This window comes from Myotis lucifugus, unplaced genomic scaffold (genome assembly GCF_000147115.1).
Source record: "Myotis lucifugus unplaced genomic scaffold, Myoluc2.0 scaffold_4, whole genome shotgun sequence".
NCBI classification, from domain to species: Eukaryota; Metazoa; Chordata; class Mammalia; order Chiroptera; family Vespertilionidae; genus Myotis; species Myotis lucifugus.
In genome coordinates this window covers 11757989-11783533 of record NW_005871052.1, presented here as the reverse complement: position 1 = coordinate 11783533, position 25545 = coordinate 11757989, and the positions used below count along the sequence as shown (strand labels likewise).

General features: G+C 43.5%; 1 protein-coding gene across 1 annotated transcript in view; it reads right to left on the bottom strand.

The window, feature by feature from the left end:
• HDAC8 (histone deacetylase 8) overlaps positions 1–25545 on the bottom strand; it is a 385856-nt gene that overhangs the window by 20206 nt on the left and 340105 nt on the right. Inside the window, exon 9 of the mRNA XM_006082861.3 lies at positions 8870–8975. Within this exon, the coding sequence (XP_006082923.1) occupies positions 8870–8975 (106 nt within the window). The remainder of the gene's footprint in view (positions 1–8869; positions 8976–25545) is intronic.

Genomic DNA, 25545 nt, shown 5'->3' with positions numbered 1-25545 from the left:
AGATTTCTTGTTTTATCATTTACTTTCCATTTCAAAAATTACCTTTAGCTATTCTTTTAGGGTAGGTCTCGCAGCAACAAATTCTCTTTGTTTTTCTTCCTCTGAGAATATCTCTATTTCTCCTTCATTTCTGGAGGATATTTCCACTGCATATAGAATTGTGGCTTGACAGTTTTTTTCTTTTAGCACCTGAAAAATGTTGTGCCACCTCCTTCTGGCCTCCATGGTTTTTGGTGGAAAAATCACTGTCATTTTAATTATCTTTTCCTTACAGGTAAGCCTTTGTTTCTGTTTTGTGATGGGCCTTGGTGTGGATTTCTTTGGGTTGACCCAGTTTGGAGCTCAGTTAGGTAGGTATGTCTTTTACCAAATCTGGGAAATCTTTAGCCATTATTTTTTCAAATACTTTTTTAGTTCACCCTCCTTCTCTTTGGTGACATGAATATTAGGTCTTTTATCACAGTCCCACATTGTCCTTGAGACTGAGACAGTTACCTTGGAGTAAATGAGAATTTTGGAAAGGGAGGTGGCCCTAGGGAGCTATCTGCATTTTCTGCCTTTCTACCAGACAGAGAGGCTTGACATTCAATGTAATTTTGATATGCTGAGTCAAGGGAGGATCTGTGTTGCAAGACAAAGGGAAGCACCCTAGAATTACTAGAAATACCTAACAAAGGCAACAGAACCTGAGACATGTAAAATATTCACTCTCCAGTCCTTTATTTTTCCAGCTGTGTACTGGTGTAATGACCAAATTTTATAAACAAAAAACTGGGACATAGGTCTGACAAAAGATTATTGTAGTTTTTCTTAAACATGCATTGCTTTTATCTGACTGTAAAATAAATTTTGTAAAAGACAGAAAAAGAATAAAGAACAAGTTAAAAATTACACATAATTCCAATTCTACCACCAAAGGTAATTTCTGTTACCATCTTTTGGTGTATTTTCTTCTAGTGTTTTTCTGTGCATATCCACACATCCACATAAACACAAAGATTATGGATATTTACAAAATTGAGGATATATAGTATTAAATCATTTTGTATCCTTTTTTTTAACATTGTTATCATGAGTATATGGTATACTGTGTCCACCAATAAGCTTTAAACATTTCTTTTTGTTGTTTTCATTGTTAATCCTTACCCAAGATTATTTTTTCCATTGATCTTTAAAGAGAGTGGAAGGGAGGGAGGGAGGGGAGAGAGAGAGAAACATCGACGTGAGAGAAACACATCGACTGGTTGCCTCCTGCATGCTCCCCGACTGGGGCCGGGGAGTGAACCCACAACCCAGGTACGTGCCCTTCACTGCAGGCCAATGCTATAACCACTGAGAAACACCAGCCAGGGATAAACATTTCTTTTTAATTGGCTGCAAGAAATTCTTCCATGTAGATGTACCAAGACATTGTATCATACCTCAAATTCAACATATCAAAACAGAACACATCAAATATATGTTTCTATAAAACTAACTCCCTTCCCCAACAGCTCCCCATTCCAGTCGGTAGCCAGGCTGGAAAACTCAGAGTCATCTGTACTTCTGTTCTCCTTGACCTACCTCCAAGTACTATTGATACTCTCTTCCTAACAGCGCTCAGCCATTCAGGAGGAATACGACAGGAGATGTCTACCACAACCGTTCTAGTTCAGAACCTTGGAATACCACCCTGATCCATCCAAATATCACTGCATTCAGTCATATCCAAATTCTAGAACCTAGAATGGCTCACACTTTCCTGTATTTGTTATGGACTACTTGTCTGAAATTCAAGGAAACTGCAATCTGTTCCTGATCCCCACCTATCTGAGTTTCCCTTGCTTATGAGCACTTCCTCAGGCCTATCTAAATCCTCTAGCCTCTGAAAGCAGTCTCTCTAAAGTCGTACTCCCCCATTTCTTCTACATAGTGTCAGCCATTATATCTTCATCTATACACAGCTGTTTATTAGATGCATGGATATTTCCCATGCCACCAAGCACATGAGACATGCCAAAAATATTTATTGACTGATTTAGCTAGACTTTCAAGTGGAGACACAATAATTCTTCTTAGAATTAACCTGGTTCAGAATCTCACTTTGGGAGACATTGCAGGGTGGGAAAGGTTTACTAAGGGGCAATTGAAAAAAGCAGACAGGAGATAATGAATAGACTTCACTGAGCAATACTGCTAAAGAGAGGAGGTGCATCAGGCCTGGATTCAAATTTTGAGGTCACCACTTACTTGTTATGTGACGATGGGAAAGTTATACTATGTCTTCAGATATGAGTTTCCTACCTCATAAGGTGAGGATTAAATGAGATGATGTATGTAAAGAATCCAGCACATGGTGTTGTACAGTAGGCTTTGAATAATGGCAGTTCCCACCTCATGAATTTAGGTAGATATTTCAAGTCTTCATAAGTAGCCTTCCAAAAGTTTTCATGGTTTGTTAAAAGCTACTAAGTTACTATATTAGGTAGCAGACTTTATTTTTATTTTAGAATTTATAAAATTTTCATCATGATATTTTTATTACTTATCTTTCTGCTTAACAACAATAATAGCAACCACAACAAACCTTTCCAATTATTATACACTTTGGTAAAGTAAGAGAGGAACCTGGACAATGGGGAAGCACAGGTTGGTGGTAGCCTGGAAAGAACCATACCAGGCTGGAGAGGAATAAAGAAAGGACAGGGGACAGCAATGAGAGACAAGAAATGGACATCACAGAGATCCTCACCTGAAGTCATGTAAATTGGCTCAAGCTATCCTCCACAATACTACTCCAAAGTTCTTCCAAAAGCTCTGAAGCAAATGGCCAGTTTGTCTTGGAACCAACCCTGTCTTTCAACTTATCCTCAAGGCTTCTCAGGAAGCAAGAGAAAGTAAGGAAAGTAAGGAAGTAAGCCTAGTTTCCATGATTTTGGGTACCACTAGACAGGAGTACTACCTCAAGCTTGGTGTTCCAGGAGACCTTGCCCAGACCTGATGCCCCAATTGTTAGTCCCTAGAAGAATGTCAATCTCAGACTTCATTCTGCAGAGGAGGTGCTGGTTGCACCCGGCACAATGGTTCTCCAGAGAACATTACTGATAGATGCACGAAGGGTCTCATCTTGAGGCTGGGGGATTATAAATAGCAGACGGGCTGGTGATCACAGCACTTTTCAGGCAGCAGGAGCTGTGTGGGTTGGCTTCTTCCACCTTCTTTCCTTCTCTTTTATTTCTCTACTAGGAGCCCAGTGCACGAATTCTTGCACCTTGAAAGGAACTGTGGACCACGAGGCTATGGTGGGCACAGGGGCAGGTCTCAGCCCATCCTCCGCACCCCCGCCCAGCCCCTCCCACAGCAGCCCCTGGTCCCCTGTCTGCCTGCAGCCCCGCTTCTGTCACCGCTGCTCCCTCCCACGCTCGCACCCACTGACCACGCAGAGCGATTGAGGTCAGTGTCAGTGGCAGGTGCGAGTGGGGCCAGCGCTGTCAGCGGTGCAAGCGGTGGCTGCTGCCCCGATTGCCCCTCAGGAGCAGGGGGAAGTGGAGAAGCCCTCAGGGGTGATTGGGGCCGGAAGCTGCTGCTTGCACCCACTGATAGTGCCAAGCGATTGGGACCAGCAATGGACACCGGCAGTGGGTGCAAGCGGCAGCTCTGATGCCGGCAGCGGGTGCGAGCAGGGTTGTAGCTGGCAGTGGGTGTGAGAGGTGGCTGCTGGCCCCGTTCACCCCTCAGGAGCAGAGGGAGGTGGAGAAGCCCTGAGGGGTGATCGGGGCTGGCAACCGTCACTCACACCCACTGATGGCGCCGGGCACCGGCAGCGGGTCTGAGCGGCAGCTCCAGCACCGGCAGAGGGTGCAAGCAGGGCTAGTACCAGCAGCAGGGGCAAGTGCCAGGTGGGACCTTAGCATGTGGGAGCAAAGAATTTTCAGTAACCACCAGAGGCTCACCCTGATGACAGTAACCAGTGCCCAGCCTTGGTCTGGCAGCCCTGCTCACCTGCTCTACCATCCCACCACGGCCAATGCCCACCATGTTCTGTGCTCCGCCGCCTGCTGCCAATGCCCGCCATGTTCTGCGCGTGCCCCCTGGTAGTCAGCACACATCATAGCGACTGGTTGTTCGGTTGTTCTGCTGTCCAGTCTATTTGCATATTAGCTTTTTATTATATAGGATTAAGCTAAAAATTGAGCTGGAAGGTTCAATTATAATATGGTGGGATGATGAGGGCATGGCAGGGCTGGGGGGTTAGGGAGGGCTCAAAGTCCTAGACCAGGGGCCAGGATTTCAAGTGTTACCCATGGCTATCTTCCTCCCATTTCCAGGAGACATCAGATTTCAGGTGCTATGGATCAGCCACATGGAAGGAGCCAGGTGTGCAGTGCATGGTGGGAAAGATTTATTAGGGGTGATTAGAAAAAGCAGATGGGGGATGATGAGAAGACTTGACAGGGCAACTGTAAAGACAGGAAGGGCATTGGAAAAGCCACACAGCCTGACTCCAAAGCTCTAATTCAGACAGTCTTGGGTTCCAATGTTCGTTCCATCACCTATTAGTACAGTGTGTGGCACATAGGAGGTGCTTAGTAATTACTTGCTGAATGAATGAATAATGGTGATCTTGACCAGCTCACTTATTCTCTCTGAGCCTCAGTTTCCTCATCTGTAGAATAAATAGTAGCTATTATTTTTATTATTTCGCCTGTGTTGTGTCTCCCTACACCTGTATTAGCTTGCTGGCCCATCTTCCCAACCCTGCACTGGAGAGGCTGCCATACTAAGTAAGCCTCCTTCATTAAGTGTCAGAAAGGGCAGATGTGCACAAGGCCTTCTCTTTTGTCTTGTGTCCTCCCCCTGCTCATCCTTACCTCCTGGCCCCATTTGTTTCCTTTTCTATCACAGGCAAACTTGGGGTACAGTCTGGGAACTCGGAGCAATTGTAGAAACCTTACAATTCCAACACATACACATGTACAACTCACCCAACCCTTCCCTGCCTCCACCTTCAGAAGGTTGGTTCTGGGCTGCAACATGAAGCTTTTTCCCCTCTAGGGATCTTTACTTGATTCAAATGTCATCAGCAACAGGGATTAGAAAACTTCTACCCCTGCATCCCCATGTAGAGCTACCCAGTAACTTGGGAAGCTAGCTGCCTCTGGAGATTGATCACATCATCACTGTTCCAACTATGGAAGATGCCCTGTGAGCCAACCCCTCTGGAGTACGCTAACCAGAGTAAAGGCAAACAAGTGTGAGCACATGAAGGTGGTGCGAAGATGATTTTACAGTAGTGGTCATGAGCTAGGCTGAATGTTCCACTCTCTAACCAACACTTCCTGTGAGCAATGATATATATCCTTAAGATTCATTGGCACGAGAAGAGCAATTTGTGGAAGCAAAACATAGCTTTTCTCTGTATGAAGCTAAAAGCTTTAATTGACTTTATGATTTTATTTTTGTCTTTTATCACTGTTGGATAGACTAATGGGCAGATAAGGTGATGTCTAAATTTGCCAGTTCCTCCAGTCATCCTGTAGCATGTGGAATGCATCTCTATAAGATGAACCTCTTCAGATTTGATCTCCAATAGGTTAAAAATCACATCTTTTGTGCTTCTAAGGGATGTGGTGGGGAAGAGAAAAAACCCAAGCTCAGGGGCTGAACAAATTCAACTAGACAAGCTCTCCCATGGAGTGGAGCTTCACCCATCCACTCCCTCATCACCATCCCACCTCCTCAAGTGAATCTGTGCCTGCGCCCCCCCCTTTGTTTTTAATGGGGAGAAAGGGAAGAGAAGAACAGTGAGAAACGTCCAGCCTTGCCAAGGCTTTTATATGCAAGAATAAATGACAGTCTTGTAGGCAGGTTCAGAAAAATCTTTCAGAATGCAGAAAATTCAGCAGCCTTTCCACATTGACCATTGTCATGGCAACACACTATCTGATGACAGCATGCGTCACAAGACTGGAGGGGCACGGTCTCAGAACAGCAGGTTAGCCTGGCCATTTTTAGCAACATTTGGACTTCTTTGTAGCCTAATTTCTTCCAGGTTTAGCTGAATTTCTTTTCAGTTCTGGACTTGCATGGCTAGAACACAAGACCCTGTCAGTATGCAAGGGATGGCTAAATGGAAAATGTGAAGATTCCTAGTATGTATAACCACTCTACTTGCTGTCTGCCCTCTCTGGATCCTCCCTGCCCACTCTCAGCCACTTAGTTTTTTTTCCTTCTCTTCATCAATTCTTTCCTATGCACAACAACTGTGACTCATCTACCAACTCGCACACTCTCATATTCTTATTTTTCCTCATTTTAATGAACAGTATCCTAGAATATTAGGGTTAGAAGGAACCTTAACAATAATCTAGTACAATCACCCTCCCCCAATGCAGAAGCCCTTCTACTATTTGATTGGCAAAAGATTGTCCAGTCTGTATCTTGTAAGTCTCCAGTGATAGAAACCACATCCTTTTCTGGGCAGACAGTTACACATTGGACATCTCTAATTGTAAGAAAATTATTCATTCTAATGAGTGAAAATCTGCTTTTTAAAAAATAATATCTACCCATGGGTCCTAGCTCTGTGCTCTATGACCACATCAACTCTATCTACACCCTTTGCTCTGTGACAGCCTCTCAAGGATATGAAATAGAGACCTCATGCCCCTAGGTCTTCTTTTCTCCAAAGCCCAGCTCCTTTAACCAGACATCTTGGAGCCTGGAATCCAACTGACCTCCTGGAGCAAGCTCCTATTTGTCTAGGGCAGTGGTCGGCAAACTGCGGCTCACAAGCCACATGTGGCTCTTTGGCCCCTTGAGTGTGGCTCTTCCACAAAATACCGATTTCTACGCACGGGCCATGAAGTTTCAATCGCACTGTACGTGTGCGCCCGCACGTGGTATTTTGTGGAAGAGCCACACTCAAGGGGCCAAAGAGCCGCATGTGGATCACCAGCTGCAGTTTGCCGACCACTGGTCTAGGGTCTTTTAAAAGTGAGGCTTATAATATATCAGCATCTCTGGTACCAGCATCTGTGAGCCACCTTGCCCTGGTGACTCACACTGAGCTCTGTGTTGAGTAAAATCCCTAACTCTCTTTCAGAGAAAATGATGCTAAACCTTGTCTTTCCAACTTGTATGTGTCCAGTTGCTTTCGAGAACCCATTTCCTGGTTCATACATTTTTTTCCCCACTTTAATTTCATTGTGTTGCAATCAGAATATTGCTTTCACCTGTTAGGATTTTTAAAAAATATCTTGACTTCCCCATGTAAATATGTCTTCTGTTATTTTCTTTTCTTTCTTTCTTTGTTTTTTTTTTGTTGTTGTTGTTTACCAACCCTCAAACTAGTTTTTTACCTAAAATATTTAAAAATGTATTCCTCTTTTGGGTTTCTTACCTTTTTCCTAGATTTCTTCCCTTTGAATTACCTTCCTTATGTTTTCTCTCACTTGTCATTTCCATTTCCTCAATAGCAAGATGTCACCACGCTCTGGAGATATGTTTTTGGGTACATGTGCAGGAAAGCATGAGGGCATACAGATATCTGCACATACGTAAATGTTAGCAAGTAGCTGCAGAGGCTTGTTTAGTTTCTGTTTCTATTGCTTTGTATGTGCTCTACCAGGATTTAGAGCCTGGATGGGGGGGAAATGGCAAGGTTTGTTTGGGTACAGTCCCAAAGGAAACAGGAAATGTGTCCTGGGTCTGAGAGGGGCAGGAGGAAACTAGGGTGGGAGCACTAGTGTTAATTAGGGCTGCAACACAGTGAGAAGGACTAGAAAAGGGCCCGGAATAGAAGGATTTTATAATTAAAGGCCTGAGAGGCTGGACAAGGGAGGAAGATTTGGTTAGGAAGTGAAGACCTGTGGGGTCAGTAGCCATTGAAAGGCCAGAGGGAGGTGGCTTGAAACTACAGCATCAGGGAAAGGCTAAGGGCTATCAGACATCTTAGAGAGACTATAAGCATTGTTGTGAGCATAACCTTATGAGTCTGACTTATGAGCTTAGATTTTTTTTTTTTTTTAGCCAAGGAGCCTGAGACACGGAGTCCCTGCATATGCACTTGGCTGTTGTCACCGACTGGGCTCTATTAGAGGATAGGGCCTTAATATAGCCCTGGGAAAAGACCCTAAGACACAATGTGTCCCCTGGCACAGAGTTCTTCCATGCTGGATTCTATTCCAATAAGGGACACAAAGTAGGAGAACTGGTTCTATCTTGATCGTTATATGAATAAACATGGTGATTTCACTCTCTGGGATGGGCATTATGATACCCTAGTCTTCTCAATTCTGCTAATAATTAGAATCCAAAAAATATTCACGCACATGTACAAATTTAAACAGGAAAATGGGTGCCAAAACTACTTTAAATATGGCAAAGTGAGTTGAGTTGTGAAGCAACAGATGGGGTTGGGAGGAGCACACTAGTGGAAAGCTGAGGGCAACATCCCCAAACAGCTAGTGGACAGTGTGATCAAGAGGGCAATAACCTGATGACTGCCATTTCCCCTCTGTTCAGAGGCCAGAATAACTGTAAGCCAGCCTTAGGGAAGGGGAGGATAGGACAACAGCTTCATCTCTAGTGCTCTGGGAGAGACTGGGAACCTCCAGGGCACACTTTAGAACTTGTTTTCCACTGGAGGTGCCTAAACCTGAACCTTTGGTGCCCCTGAAGGTGACATTAGCTGGCCAAATGACAATCCTGACCAGAGTGGCCAGTGTAGAATTCCAACTACAACCTAGCAGGCCAAGAAGAGGTTTCCCTTTCCAATCAGTGAAATTATTAGCCACCAAAAGACAAATGGTACTTGAGGAAGCCCCACTGATGGGCCACCACGAGCTGGGTAGAAAGAAGAGGACAGGACTCAAGGGGTAGTGCTCACCTTTGATGTAGTTGAGGATTTGCTGGACTCGGTGGGGCTCATTGCGGTCTGGCCGGCAGCTTGGCGTGATTTCCAGCACATAATCAGGACCATATGCTGTGAAAAACTGTAAGGAAAAGGGAAAGGCAAAAAAACAAACTAAACCACAGAAAACCTGCAAACGAAACCACATACAAACAGTACAGTCAAAAGAAACCCAGCACTATTGACAAGGCAAGGGAAGCCCAGGTGGGCGGGGCAAGATAATGCAGCAGGAAGCCCAGTCCTGGTGGTGCCATTCCCTTTGTTTAAAGCAGTGGTTCTCAACCTGTGGGTCTCGAGCAATGAAAATATACCCTGCATATCAGATATTTACATTATGATTCATAACAGTAGCAAAATTACAGTTACGGAGTAGCAACGAAAATAATTTTATGGTTGGGGGTCACCACAACATGAGGAACTTAAAGGGTCACGGCATTAGGAAGGTTGAGAACCACTGGTACTAAAGGCTCTAGTAACAGTCCACTACTAAATTCTTTAGCTTGTTGTTCAAGGTTCTGTCTGCTCAGGTCTCAACTTTTCTCTCTAGCCTTAGCTCTTTCTGACTCCCCAGAGCTCCTCTCTAGCCACACTGGCCTGCTCTGAGCTCTCCCAAATCATACCACACTTTGTCCAGTTTTAGGATCTTTGCCATTGATCTCTCCCAGGGCCTACAAAGATTCTTCCCCAATCCCTGCTGCCTGTAAAAAAACCTCCCCATCTTTCCAGGTGCAGCTCAAATGTCACCTTTTTCACAAAGCTGTCCTTCATTCTCCATCAGTCCCCAGAGCATTCTGTTAGTATCTCTCTTACGGTTCTTGTTCAACAAATAGACCAGGGGTCCTCAAACTTTTTAAACGGGGGGCCAGTTCACTGTCCCTCAGACCGTTGGAGGGCCGGACTATAGTTTAAAAAAAAACTATGAACAAATTCCTATGCACACTGCACATATCTTATTTTGAAGTAAAAAAACAAAACGGGAACAAATACAATATTTGTATTTGCATGTGGCCCGCGGGCCATAGTTTGAGGACCCCTGAAATAGACAGTGCTTGCCTGCACATTACATGCAGGTCACTGTGCCAGCTGCTGTGGGGGCTATGAAGATGGGCGAGACCTCCTCTGGGTTCCTCTAGCTGGCACAATTTGGATAGAGATTTTAAACCAGCGACCTGATCTCTCCACACTGGATTATCAGCTCCTTGAAGGCAGAGAGCACCTATGTCTTTTTCACCTCATTGGTTCTCACAGACCATGGCAGCTGCCTGTTAGTTCTGGCTGTCTTGAATTCCCTAACCCAGGAATGTCAAGCAAGCCTAGTTTCTCTACTTCAGTTTTTCTTCTCTGTAGTAGAGTTTATTTGTTATTAAATTCGGGGAATCAAAATAGAGGTTTTTAGATTCTATTTCTAGCTCACTAGATGACTCCTTTGACCTTTGGTAAGTCACAATATCTGATTCAGCTTCTCTATTAAGGCCCGCTTGGGGAAAACACTCAACGACAAAGGAAATCATTCAATTGGGGTAAGTATTTGAATGGGAAATATGCAAAGCTGCTATTTCTGTTTAGTTTTTAACAGAAATAGTATTTGTGCACACTCTCTGGAGAGAGAGCATATGGTCCTTAACATTATGTGCTTTCAATAGTGATATTGTTAGGCAGTAAGTAAGCCAGGGAAATTCAAATTCCACAGAAAAAAATGGTACAGAGGGCATAAAAAAGAGATCTTGATGTGTGTCATGAATTTGATGTCATTCAAAAAGTCTCTAAAAATAATCTAGAGTATTGCCATTGCCACCAAATTATCCTTGTTAAGAGTCTGGACGTACATCTGGCACTGTGGGAGAGGCTGCGAACAATCCCTAGGGATTCTAACAGTGTCTTTGTGGAATCCATGAGAGCAATTTGATGGGGAGATGGCTTTTGCATATTCATTACAGACAACTCTACACATTTAAATTAAAAGAAAATGTCCAAGACTTATAATGTGCCAATGCTTATAATTCCTTTTAGTGTTTTTGGTGTGACCAGAATGAAGAGAGGGACCTAGTTTCCTGCTCCTGGAGTTATTACTCTCTGATGCCTAAAGCCCTGAATTCTAGAGATAGAAGAGGCCTTGAATAGAGATCGTCTCTACCAAACCCATATATGAAACAGATAGGAGGGGTTACCTTGTGACACATCCTGAAACTACCCCCTCCCATTATGATCAAGGAAACTTGAGAGGTTTGGCCCTCTCTCCTTAGGCGGCCTCTCCTCCTCCAGAGGGTGTCAAGTAGTACACTCATTTCATGGATATGGAAATATGGGTTGAGAGAGAGCAATAGCAGAAAGGCAGCTGCAATGAAGCAGCTGCTCTGGGAAACCCAAAGCCCTGGCATCAAGGTGCTATGAAAATCAGAGGCAAGGGGCCTTGCTGAGGTATAGGAGGAGGGAACCGCTGCTTCTATCTAGGAAAGGAGCACTGCTGATCCTGTCTACAAGACATGTGGTGAGCTGTCTGGTTAGGGCTGAGTGTTTGGAATAACATGTCCTCATTGTGAGTATAGGTTACATGGTTGCCTGCACTCTCCTACTTTAGTCTCCTGTTTGACCAAGAGCCAAGTGTTACAAGATGGTCAGCTGGGACCAGAACTGCCATTTAACAGAACTGACCTTTCCTGGGATTGAACCTCTTGTCCTGGTTGCATTAGCACTTGGTTTTAACTAACCAGTAAATATCCCATTCTTTGCTGAAGTAGGCTGGCTTTAGGCAATAGCCAAGCCTGGCTTCTTAAATATCTCCCCATCTTTGACAATCAAATATCATTCCCAGGTTTGCTTATTTGCACTATTCTTAGGCTAGGGGACATGGATGATTTAAGAAAGTTCCTATTTTGTGATCCTGTTCCACATGTCAGTTGGCTGGTCCCAGCCTTGGGAGGCTCTACTTGGGGCTGTAGGAAGCGATAAGTACTGGGGAGGCAAAGGTGGTGTCCTATCCCCCTCCTGGCTTTCTCGTGGCATTTTCCTGTTTCTGCATTATATTATGCTTTTATTTTTGCACTTGTTATAATTCTTTTCTACTGGATTATGAACTCTGCAAAGGCAGAACCTTCATCACAGTCTCTTTGCATAGCATGTAGAGTTGACCTCAAGTCATTAACATTTCTCTTTACACTTTTATTTTAAAACTAGAGGCCTGGTGCGTGAATTCATGCACGGGTGGGGTCTGGCCGGCCTGTCCCAATGGGGGCTCATCAGGACAGGCTGGCAAGGGGGGAGGGGCTGCGAGCGGTTGGCCGGCTGGCCCCACCCCCGATCGGGGTGCTGGGGGCTGATTGGGGTCTGGGCCAGCCAGGGGGACGGGCTGATCGGTGCCTGGATCAGGCCAGTTGGCTGCCACAGGGTGCGTCATAGCCACTGATCGTTCCGGCAGTTCTGGTCATTCTGCCATTCCAGTCGCTGGGCTTTTATATATATAGATCATGTTAAATTAAATTAATTCATAAAAGGTTTAACTGATTGTTGAGTTAATTCTGTGGAATAATGAAAAGAGCCAACTTACAGCATTAACAGCTTTTCTAGACTATTGAGGTAGAATGATGAAATGGAAAGAGTCCTGGTTTTAGAGTCCAGCCAGAGCTGGATTTTTGTACCCAGATTTAGGTGTGTGCCTCAGGAGAGTTGCTTAATCTCTGTTTTGTCATTGCTACCAGAGAGATGATAAGTGCTGATCTGGCTAGGCTGTTAGGAATCACAGATACTATACACTTAGTAGGATTTCAGTAATGTAAATTCCCTTCTCCTGGGGCAAGAAGCTCTTGCCTAACTGGTGCCTCACATATACCCTGGGGGATGTTGGGCCAAGCACTTGGAGCTATGATGAAGAAGAGTCTGCTCCTCCTGCCAGACAAAACCCAGTAACCCCAGAGTCTTCCCCACTTGCTTAAACCATTAGCTTTGCTTAGGGCCTGTTGAGAAACTGGCTTCTTTAACACTTTCCTGCCCTATGCTCCTGCCACTTGTTATTTACTGGAGAGGTGGAAAGGAAATCTGATCACATAAGGTAAAAGAGATGTTAGGATGCAGAGATTTGAGTAGCACTAGAAATAGCTTGAGGCCCCACCCTGAAACTGCCCTCCAGCCCTTAAGAGGAAAGGGAATGGGCAAGCAGCAATCCCATTCCCAGACAGGTAGAGTAGGATGAAAGAGGTCAGTGGCCTTCCAGTGAAAACACTGGCTTTGATCTCAGTAAAGGAAGAAGGGAGTTGCTAGCCCTTCTCCATCTAATCCCCCCTTCCCTCAGCACTCCTTTTGCTTTCTGGGTTTCAGTTTATACATGATTGAGGGGAACATGGCAGTGGGAAGGGGGTAAATGGAAAGTATGAGGTGTGGCAGAGAGATGAGAGTTGAAGATAATGGCTACTTTAGGGTATTCAGTCCCTTCTTGACCCCAAACTCAATGAATAAAGTAATGAAAATTGCTCAGTTCAGCCCAGTTCAACACACGTTTCTTGCTCACTCCTCTCCAGCTCTTGCTCACACAATGCTAACAGCATATACTTAGACATTTGGACAAAGATACTCAAGCCTTACGGTTGCTGTTATTGCTTCATAATCTTATTTGGTCATAGGAAACCAAACCACAAACCTGGATCAGCCAATCCTTTTATCCTCTCTTTAACATGTATTCAGTACCTACTATGTAACTGACTACGTTAGTCATCAGGGTACAAAGATGGTAAGATATGTTTAGTAGGAAGGATTATTATAGAATAGTGTGATAAGAGGTATAATAATAATCATACTAAAGAAAAAAGTAAAAACAGTTAACATTTATTAAAGGCTTATTATGTGTCAGGCACCTAAAGTATCTCAGCACTTTTAATGGATTGACTAACTTAATTTTCACAACCAACTCTTATAGAAGTATTATAATTATTTCCATTTTAAGATGAGGATCTGAAGCACCAATCAGATAACTTGACAGAAGTAATACAGCTAGCATATGTGGAGCTGAGTTTTGAACCCAGGTCATTATGGAGATCTACAGCAGCCTCTAAACTGTCTCAGAGGAAGTGACTGTGTAGGTGTATGGTGGGTGGGAGGCAGGCATTCCCAAAAGAGCCTGGGCAAAGGCAGAGAGTGTAGAATAGAACAGCACATTTAAGGCACTGAAATTAATTTGGTATGGCTCAAAGGTAGAACATCAGAAGAATTAGGACATAAGGCTGGTGAGGCAGGCATGAGTTTCACGGTAAGTGCTGCCTGCTCCCCACACTAAGTAAGGCATCTGGCTTTATCCCAAACTAGAAGGTCCACGAGGGCAGAACATTGTTTTGCTCTCTGCTGTATTGTCAGTTCTTAAAACAGTGGTTGCACCTAGTAGATGTTAAATAACTATTTGTGGGATAAGTGAATAGAGTTTGGGGGAGCTTGTAAATGAGGAAATGAACAGGTCATTTGTGCACTTTAGAGGACTCACTGGCTACATTGTGGAGAATGGAATGGAATTTGAGGTGAGGAATGAAAGTAAGGAGATCAGTGAGAAGGCTGGTCCAAGAGCCAATGAGTGGTAACAGGGCCTAAATTGCAATAGTTTTGGGAGGAATTAAGAGATTCAAAAACTTAAAAAGTAGCATCAGTAGGACTAAACAATAAATTGGATGTGAGAGTATGGAAGAAAAGAGAGCCAAGGATTTCTGACTATTAGGAGGTGCATTAATGGGATGAGGAATACAGGCAGAGAACAAGGGTTTGTATTAGGGTATTTATGTGTGATGGGGGTTTAGTGGGAGCATGGTGAGGGTCAGGATCCTGATGGTAGAGTGGTCTGGGATTTAGGAGAGAGGTTGGGCCTAAGATACAAGATATGTGTTAAAGATTTGGGAGTTATCGATGACATAAAGGAATTGGATGAGAATTGCCAAGGAACTGTCCCTTAGCTGGCAGGGGAGGCTTACTACAGATAAGAAGAGAGGCAAGGAGAGAAACATGGGAAACAGCCAACACTCCAGAGGTAGGCAAACAGAGTAGAAATAGTTTTGGTGACATTTTGAGATATTGTACAGAGGTTAAATAAGAGGATGGCAGTTTTCTGATTTGTCTATGGGAAGGAAACCTTTGCTATAGCAAAGTCAGTGGAAGGTGTGGACAAGGGCTGACTGGAGTGGGCTGATGGGAGGGGGCAAAGATGAGAATGATGATAAGTATACACTCTTTTTTTAGGAGTTTGATACAGGGATGGGACTGGGGTAGGGAGGGCATTTTAAGATGAGAAGGTATTAAGTATATTACAAGCTGAGGAGAAGAGCCCATGGGTTTGAAATGACAGTAGTACATCCCAGTCACCATGTCTAGCAGGCAGCTGGAGATGGAATGACAGTGTGTAGAAGTGAGGTAAAGGTCAAGGATTAAGATAGTAGGGGGATAAAAAGATCCAGTGGGAGGAAAAAAGCAACCAGAAAAGAAGAAAGAGAATAGTAAAGTGAAATCTCATGGAGCTGTAGGGATGAGATTCAGCATGAGGAAGATGCTTAAAGGAATACATTTGACATGCTAGCAATATGCTCCTGTGCCTAAACCAGCATCCCTTTCTCCTAGTCAGTAGGGGATACAATGATACCACTTCTTGCCAGCTCCCTTTTTCTAATACTCCAAATAACTATCAATTTTAAAATATATATACTGAGTGGCCATATTATTATGACCACCTGATGTTTGTAGGCAAATTAGCTATAATTTCGCGCTGAAGTTGCTAGAGGGCCAGACCATTATAAATAGGGAAGCAGGTTGTTTATCACGACAGTAGAAGTGATTTTTTTTCTGAAGATATGGGTAAACAACATGATTTAACAGCTTTTGAAGTGGGATATATATATATATACACTGAGTTGCCAGATTATTATGACCACCCCATCAGTACTTTGTTGGGCCACCTTTTGCCTTTAATACTACGGCGATTCTTCTTGGCATTGACTCCACGAGATGTTGAAAGGTGATGCGAGGAATCTGACACCATGCCTGATGAATAGCACTGTCCAGTTCTGTGAGATTTGATGGTTGTGGAACCAGCTGCCTGATGGCTCTTTTAACTTTGTCCCACAAATGCTCAATTGGATTGAGATCTGGTGATTGTGGGGGTCACCTAAGCAAGGTAAAGTCTCCCTCATGTTCTTGAAACCACTCCTGCACAATACGAGCACCGTGGCATGGCGCATTGTCTTGTTGGAAGAAGCCATCTCCATTGGGATACACCATCAACATGATAGGATGAACTTGATGAGCAACGATACTTAGGTATGTTGTGCTATTCAGACGTTGTTCCACACGAATTAAAGGGCCCAAATCTTGCCAGGAAAACATGCCCGAAACCATAACACTGCCCCCACCAGCTTGAAGGGTTGTACTCATGCATGTGTGGTGCATGCTTTCATGCTGTTTCCGCCAAATTCTCACTCTGCCATCTGCATGATGCAACTGGAAACGTGATTCATCGGACCACATGACTTTTTTCCAATGCTTGACTGTCCAATCCTTGTGTTCCTGTGCGAATTGGAGATGTTTTATCTTGGTAACTGCAGACAGCAAAGGTATTCGAACAGGCCTTCGGCTTCCATATCCCATACGATGCAGTGTATGGCTAATTTGCCTACAAATGTCAGGTGGTCATAATAATCTAGCCACTCAAAATATATATATATATATTTCCCACATTCAAAGGCTATTAAATCGCATTGTTTACCCATATCTTCAGAAAAAAAAAATCACTTCTTTTTTTTTTAATGGATATTTATTTCCAGGCCTGGGCTAGATTTTTTTTTAATTAAATCTTTATTGTTCAGATTATTACATTAGTTACTCTTTTTTCCCACCATAACTCCCCTCCACCCAGTTCCCACCCCACCCACCGCCCTCACTCCCCACCCACTGTCCTAATCCATAGGTGCACGATTATTGTCCAATCTCTTCCCTCACCCCCCACATCCCTTCCCCCCCCAAGAATAGTCAGTCCATTCCCATTCTATGCCCCTGATTCTATTACAATCACCAGTTCATACTGTTCATCAGATTATTTATTCACTTGATTTTTAGATTCACTTGTTGATAGATGTGTATTTGTTGTTCATAATTTGTATCTTTACCTTTTTCTACTTCTTCCTCTTCTTAAAGGATACCTTTCAGCATTTCATATAATACTGGTTTGGTGGTGATGAACTCCTTTAGCTTTTTCTTATCTGTGAAGCTCTTTATCTGGCCTTCACTTCTGAATGATAGCTTTGCTGGATAAAGTAATCTTGGTTGTAGGTTCTTGGTATTCATCACTTTGAATATTTCTTGCCACTCCCTTCTGGCCTGCAAAGTTTCTGTTGAGAAATCAGCTGACATTCGTATGGGTACTCCCTTGTAGGTAACTGATTTTCTTTCTCTTGCTGCTTTTAGGATTCTCTCTTTGTCTTTTGCTCTTGGCATTTTAATTATGATGTGTCTTGGTGTGGTCCTCTTTGGATTCCTTTTGTTTGGGGTTCTTTGCGCTTCCTGGACTTGGAAGTCTATTTCTTTCACCAGGTAGGGGAAGTTTTCTGTCATTAGTTCTTCAAATAGGTTTTCAATATCTTGCTCTCTCTCTTCTTCTGGCACCCCTATAATTCGGATGTTGGTACGCTTGAAGCTGTCCCAGAGGCTCCTTACACTATCTTCGTATTTTTGGATTCTTTTTTCATTTTGCTTTTCCAGTTGGGTGTTTTTTGCTTCTTCATATTTCAAATCTTTGACTTGATTCTTGCGATCCTCTGGTCTGCTGTTGGGAGTCTGTATAATATTCTTTATTTCAGTCAGTGTATGCTTAATTTCTAGTTGGTTCTTTATCACAACATCGAGGGTTTCACCAGTCTTCTTGAAGATCTCACTACATTTATCGGCGGTCTCACCAGTCTTCTTGAAGATCTCACTACATTTATCGGCGGCTTCTAGACAGTTCTTTAAAGACCTTAAAAGTGTGGTTTTGAACTCTATATCCAGCAGTTTGCTTTCCTCCAATTCTGTCGTTTGTGTCTTGTTTCTTTGTCTTGGCATTTTTTATGCTTCGCTGTGTCGATAGAGTGCCTTTCTGTGCTAAGTGTCCCAATTACCTGAGGTAGACACTCTTGGTGCACCCCCTTGTGGGCTTTGTGCACAGTCTTGTTGTAATTAAGCCTTGATTGTTGTAGTTATCACTGGGAGGAATTGACCTCCAGGCCAATTGGCTGTGAGAATCAGCTGTGTCTGCAGTGGGAGAACTTCTGTGCTGGAGACACCCCTCTGGGGCTAGACTTGCTTCGATGGGGCTTTGGTGCTCACTGAGTCTGCCCCCTGAGTGTGTCTTTTATGGTTCCACGGAGCTGCAAACTGGATGGTCCCTCTCTGACTTCTGGGCTTCCTGGCTCCTGGATCTCTAGGGAGGTGCTAATCTAGCCTTTGCCTGAGGCTATCCAGCAAAAGTCTCCCTGCAGGGCTTGGGCGGGGCGGGTCCCACGGGATCAACAGGGCGGGGTTAGCAATTATGGCTGCTGTCAGTCTTGCCCTCAGAGACTCTGCTTCTCAGTGTCCCATTAATCGCTGCAAGCCCCTCGGAGAGAAAGCTGCCCTCGGGTTCTGACCGATGCCAGACAGTCCCACTTCTCCCGTATGAGTCTGGGTCCCTAGAGACTCGCCCAGAACTGGAGCTCAGAGCCTGAGACTCCCTCCCGATTGAAAACGACAACCGCGCTCGCAGCCGCCAGCCCGCTCCGTATGCACCTCTGTACCTTAGTATTTTGCCTCTGCACTGCGCCTCCTCTGATTCTTGGTATGCTTTTCTCTTTCCTTCTAGTTGTAGAATTTCCAGTCAGCCAGCCTTCCTGTGGTTCTGGATGATGTCCATTCCGTCTTTTAGTTGTATTTTTGAAGTGGTTGTGCGAGGCAGCAATCTCTGGTGTTTACCTATGCTGCCATCTTGGTTTTTCCCAGAAAAAAATCACTTCTACTGTCGTGGTAAACAATCTGCTTCCCTATTTATAATGGTCTGGCCCTCTAGCAACTTCAGCGAGAAATTATAGCTAATTTGCCTACAAACGTCAGGTGGTCATAATAATCTGGCCACTCAGTGTATATTTTTTTTTATTGATTTCAGAGAGGAAGGGTGAGGGAGAGAGAGATAGAAACATCAATGATGAGAGAGAATCATTGATTGGCTGCCTCCTGAACAACCCTACTGGGGATCGAGCCTGCAACCCTGGCATATGCCCTTGACCAGAATCGAACCCAGGACCCTTCAGTCTGCAGGCTGATGCTCTATTCACTGAGCAAAACCAGCTAGGGCAGTGATGGCGAACCTATGACACGCGTGTCAGAGGTGACACGCGAACTCATTTTTTGGGTTGATTTTTCTTTGTTAAACGGCATTTAAATATATAAAATAAATATCAAAAATATAAATCTTTGTTTTACTATGGTTGCAAATATCAAAAAATTTCTATATGTGACACAGCACCAGAGTTAAGTTAGGGTTTTTCAAAATGCTGACACGCTGAGCTCAAAAGGTTCGCCATCACTGAGCTAGGGTAAGCTGTCAATTTTTGATTATTAATTCAAAGTTTACTTATTCCTAAAAATTAGGCTTATTCTATTGGGATAAGCCCAAGGTCAGTGCCCATCTCCCTTACAGACCCCTGAGGCTTTGCTTTGCCTTCAGCTGTGGAGGTTGTGATGGTGACTATGATGTGGGCCTTGACCAGGAAGAGCATTTCTTGTCCTGAATCACCCTGGGAATGGAACTCATTACAATTAGAATAACATAGCACTAGTGCTTTGAACTTTAACGTGCTTTTGTACGATGCTTCTCAACATTTCCTATATCACCAATTACTCCATCAAAGAACTTGGGCCTAACCACGATGAAAACAAAAAGCCCTCTTTTCCCCAGAAAAAAACTGAATTTACAGGAAATTCAGTTACTATACATATAATTTATAGTACATTTTAAGGACATAAAATTGTGATAGTATTATTGGGAATTAATTTTATTACCATGGCTTTAAAACACAAACAAAAATAATAACCCCATTGGTTGTTGGACTAAATTGTAAGGAAGTGGCACACCAAAGGTGATTGCTTGTATGCAAGGGAATGGGGATTAGGAGTATCCAGAGCACGAGTGAGAGGTCTGGGAGATATGGGCTACTGGAGATGATATTACATGTGCAGGTGGACATGATAACAACCTGGCGTCCCATCTAGACTATATCTGTATCCCATCTGTGCTCCTCATCTTTTTTAAAAAAAATATATTTTATTGATTTTTTACAGAGAGGAAGGGAGAGAGATAGAGAGTTAGAAACATCGATGAGAGAGAAACATCGATCAGCTGCCTCCTGCACATCTCCTACTGGGGATGTGCCCGCAACCCAGGTACATGCCCTTGACCAGAATCGAACCTGGGACCTTTCAGTCCGCAGGCCGATGCTCTATCCACTGAGCCAAACCGGTTTCGGCTGTGCTCCTCATCTTGAACACAGAGTTGAGACTTAAAAACTGCTTCATGGTGAGGGCATATACCAGTGCCAAGAACTGTTTGAATGAATGAGTGAATGAATAGGGCATAGAAATAGTTTTATTATTTAGATGTTTTAATGGTATTTTAACTATTGGTATAGAAAAAGTTTATTAAGCAAAATAATCAGGTAAACCTAAGAAATGTTAGCTTATTTGAGCATCAATTATATTTAAGCAAAGAATATGCCCAATATTAAATAGTCTTATTTCAGTAGGTAAAGTACTCTGAGGCTTCATGAACAAAATATATACCCCTTCAGTGTATTGTGTATTCAGTAAGGTTCCTATATTGGCCAATCCACAGTCATTTGTGTGTGTATTGTGTGTGTGCATGTGCACATGCACACATGCACATGTTCTATTAGGAGCTGAGCATTATTCTAGGCCCTGGGGAAAGCTGAGTACAAAAAGAGAATAAGGTCTGGTGACTGCTCTCAAGGAGTTTGAAAATCTAAATATAGAGAGAAAGATATAATTACAGGAATGGCAGAGGAATAAAGCCAAACTTAACTGTGTGGTATTGGCTAGAGTACAATAAAATGCCTTCACATGTGTGGGGCACTAGACAAGTGAGGTGATTTGTCTAAGATCATAGCAGTAAAATAACAGATATGAACTTTAACCCATGGCTTTTGACTTTCAACCCAGTGGGCTTTCTATTACACCATAAAGCAATAAGCCTAGTGATTAAAGAGTGAGATTTCTGGAATCATAGAGAATGAGCCCTAAATCTTTACTCCACCATTTTCTAGCTGTGTGACATTAGGCAAGTTCTTTAACTGTTCCGTGCCTTGGTTTACTTGTTAGTAAAATAGGGACAGTAATAGAATGTACCTTATAGAGCTGTTGTGACAATAAGCGAGTTAATTCATGAAAAGAACTTAAGAGCAGTGCCTGGTGCATAACAAAGGTTCAACAAATGTTATTATTAAATGCCAGAAATAGGAGTTTTGCATGCAATGGACAGTAAACTGGATTTCTTTACAAATGCCCATTCAGACTGAATGAGGGTGAATTCCAAAGAGCTTCTTTTGTATCCAAAAACCTTAAAGGCACAGAGATCAAGAAGAAAAGGAGGAGGGAATGAGAAATTAGAAGTTGTGGGAAAGAGAGATAGGGGGACAGAGGCGATAGAAAGGAGAGGAAACAAAAATGGGGGGGGGCAGTAAATTGATGAGGAAAGGAAGGAGGTACAGAGGAGGTAGCAGAAGAGACAAGGGTAGGGTAGCCAAATTTCACTAGGGTCTCCTTGCAGGCCAAGGTTTTCCTTCAGGGCATGGTTTAAGGGTTTTGGGGGAAGGGCCCTTGCCAAGACTAATACCTTCTCCACATCACAGCTGATCCTCACATTTCTACTATTAGAGAGGATTCCTCCATGATAAATATATGTGCAGGGCCAATTCTGCTTATACTATATATCTCTGTTCATCAAATTAATATTTTGGAAACAAGCTTTTTACATCAAATTTTTTTTCTTAAGCCAAGGGTGAGGATGGAAGAAGGGAGAGTTTAGGGATATTGCTTCCCCTGTATTGCTGCTGGCAAGTACTAAGATGACCTTGAAAATGGATTCTACTGGAGGATTAGTAAGTGCTGCCTTGGCTTAATCTTATACCAGTCTAAGAAACTGCTCTCTCTCTCTTTACCCTCATCATTAAACTTAACATCTCACTTTTCTTCACCACCTAGACCTTTTCATTTCTCAAACACTTCAACCTACTGCTGTTTGGCTTCTTTCTCATACTTCCATTGAACTGTTTTCCAGAGGAAGGATGGCAAACAGTTTTAAACTTGTTGGCAACTCTGATTTATTGGTAGTAGCTGCTTGGAGTATCTGTTGACAAGGATTCTGAGGCTTGTCTAGGTTCAGCAAGAATGTGCCATGATCAGTTTGTCATGTAATCCATGGGAGTACATTGTGGCGGGGTGGGACCTAGGGAGGGATGTAGTCCTAAGTGTTATTTCTGCATTAGGAAACCAAGAGTGACCTCCTAATTGCCCAACCTAATGCCCTCTTTTCAGTTATTACTCATCCCATTTGAGCTGTCGCCAGCACATGCGATCAACTGCCCCCTAATTTTGGGCACTATCTTCTTTCTCATAACCACTTCTCTTCATGTTCCTTCTCAGTTTCCTTCCCAGGACCCTCTTCCTTCATCTACCTCTTAAATGTGGGTGCCCCAGGTTGTACTCTCAGCTTCTCTCTCTCTCTCTCTCTCTCTCTCTCTCTCTCTCTCTCTCCCCTCTCTCTCTCTCTCTCTCTCTCTCTCTCTCTCTCTGAAATAGTTCATACTTTGCTGTTGTTTTAATCACTTCTATTCAGAGATCCCACATCTCTGGGTCCAGTGTTTATCACCAGCTTCTGACTTGTTTATATAAAAATATTTTTATTGATTTCAGAGAGGAAGGGAGAGGGAGAGATAGAAACATCAATGATGAGAGAGAACAATTGATTGGCTGCTTTTTGCACACCCCCTACTGGGTATCGAGCCCACAACCTGGGCATGTGCCCTGACTGGGAATCAAACCATGACCTCCTGGTTCATAGGTCAATGCTCAACCACTGAGCAACACCAGCCGGACATGACTTGCATTTTTTATTGTCTGCTGGATATTTTGTATGTGGAAAACTTGAGTTCTTGGTACTTGATGTTTATTGTAGACCTAATTCAGTATAATTCTTTTCAAAAAGAATGTTCATCTTCTCTTTTTGTTCACTCAGCACCATAAATGAGTCCCATCATACAGTAAGCTCCTCAGCAAAGATTTGAACTTATGACTGAATGGGTAAGTGGATTGTGTGCTTTCAAAATAACGGAAATGATATGGGATTAGGGGATCTCTATGACTGCGAGATTTTCTTATTGCTTGAGGAGCAATAATTTTTTTCCTTGCCATTTGTCAGATGAAGAAAAATATTGATAGATCAAAGATGGCAGTGGATTAGGTGGAAGCTACACTCACCTCCTCCCAGGACCAAACTGGAATTACACTAAAGTATAGAAAAATCATCCTGAATAACTGACTGATGAGTAGCTGGAGAGAAGCCTTATAAGCAAGGACTTATAGAGGAGGCCACATCAAGACTAGTAGGAAGTGTGGAGGTGCGAGCGGGCTGGCTGGGCTCCCACAGGTAGCAGCTGAAGTTTCAGAGATATATCTCAGCTGTGTGGGATTCCCCCTGAGAAATCTGGGGTCTAAATCCCAAACTGGGCTCACCAGCCCAGAGCATCAGAACTGAGAAAGGTGCCCACATGACATCTGGCTGTGAAAAGCAGTGGGGTATCTATATGCCAGGGGGAAATGGTTAGAAATGCAGGAACCCTCTTAAAGGACCAACACAAAATTTTGTTTGTAGCCACTCATCCTGGGCTCTGGCAGAGGGAGGGCAGAGTGTACTAAAGTTATGTGAAGAGAGTCTGGGGTTGGTAGCTCTGGGGAGAGAGCTGGGAGGTTGGCCACCAGGATCCCTGTGCTGAGTCATTCCCCCATACTCCAGAAGCCATCATTCTCAAGCAAAGCATTCCTTCATGTAACATCAGCCTGGTGAAGACAGGGGGAATTGGAGGAGGGGAGCAATAGCTCCACCCATTGGAATCCCTCTTGTCTCACACTGTGGAGCATAAGCCCAGCTGAGGAGTACAGCCTGAGGCACTTTAAGTTACTGAATCTAACAGACAGCCTGCAGGCAGAGGTGGATCTCTGAGTACGTTGAGACTTCTGCTTTTGCTGACCTGTCTCTGGGCCTGGTGCTAGTAAAAGCAGACCTTGTTGCACAACTTAGTCCTTTTCACACACACGCATGTCCAGAAGAGGGAGTGACAAGCTGTGGATCAATTTGTGAATAGCTCTATCAAATTGATTGTGAATAGCTCCAATCCATTTGCATAGAGCCAGTCACAGACATCGTCTGACATTGGCCTGCACCATAGTTCCTTTGAAGAGATCCAAAAGCAATAGACCCAGTGACCAGTTCTAGACAATGACAGAGCAGGATCCAAAAAGCTTTATAAACAGCACATTCACAGGGAGATCTCATCAGGCATCAAACTCTGATGAGGTGAATTCTGTTTTGTATGATCATTACCTGCACAGCAGCTTGCATACTGTGTAGGGGTTGAGCCACACTGTCAGCCAGCCTGAGGGTAGAGCCCATGCACGAATGGGCCAATAGCAATCAAGACTCAATTACAACAGAAGGGCCCACATAACATGCATAAGGAGCATTTTTAGAACACCCAGCTCAGGCGATCAGTGAGCCACTGGGTCCTTCCTGCAGGTCACATACTATGTAAGGCCACCTTACCAAGACTTAAGAGTCATAGCAGATCTACCTAATACATAGGAACAAACACAAAGAGGCAGCCAAAATGGGGAGACAAAGACACAGGCCCCAAATGAAGGAACAAGAGAATTATCCAGAAGAAGAGCTAAATGAAATGGAGATAGCAATTTATCAGATATAGAGTTCAGAATAATGATTATAAGGATGCTCAACAGCATAAAAAAGGACATAGAAAGCATAAAAAAGGAAGAGTCACAAATGAAGAATGCCAGCCCTAGCTGGTTTGGTTCAGTGGGTAGAGCATTGGCCTGTGGACCAAAGGGTCCTGGATTTCATTCTGGTCAAGAGCACATACCTTGGTTGCAGACTCCTCCTTAACCCTGGGTCCTGGTCAGGGCTCGTACAGGAGGCAACCAATTGATGTGTTTCTCTCACACTGATGTTTCTCTTTGTCTTTCCCTCTCTCTTCTACTCTCCCTAAAAATCAATGGAAAAATATCCTCAGGTGAGGATTAAAAAAAAATGCCATGTGTGAAACAAAGAATATCCTAGAAGGAATAAACAGTAGGTGTGATGTATCGAATCAGTGATTTGGAAGATAAGGTAGACTAAAACACCCAATCAGAGCAGCTGAGAGAAAAAAGAATTTTAAAAAATGAGGACAATTGACCTTTGGGACAATGTGAAGTATAACAACATCCATGTCATGGAGATACCAGAAGAAGAAAAGAGGGAGCAAGGGATCAAGAACCAATTTGAAGAATAATGACTGAAAACTTCCCTAACTTGGTGAGAAAAAGACATACAAGGCAAGGAA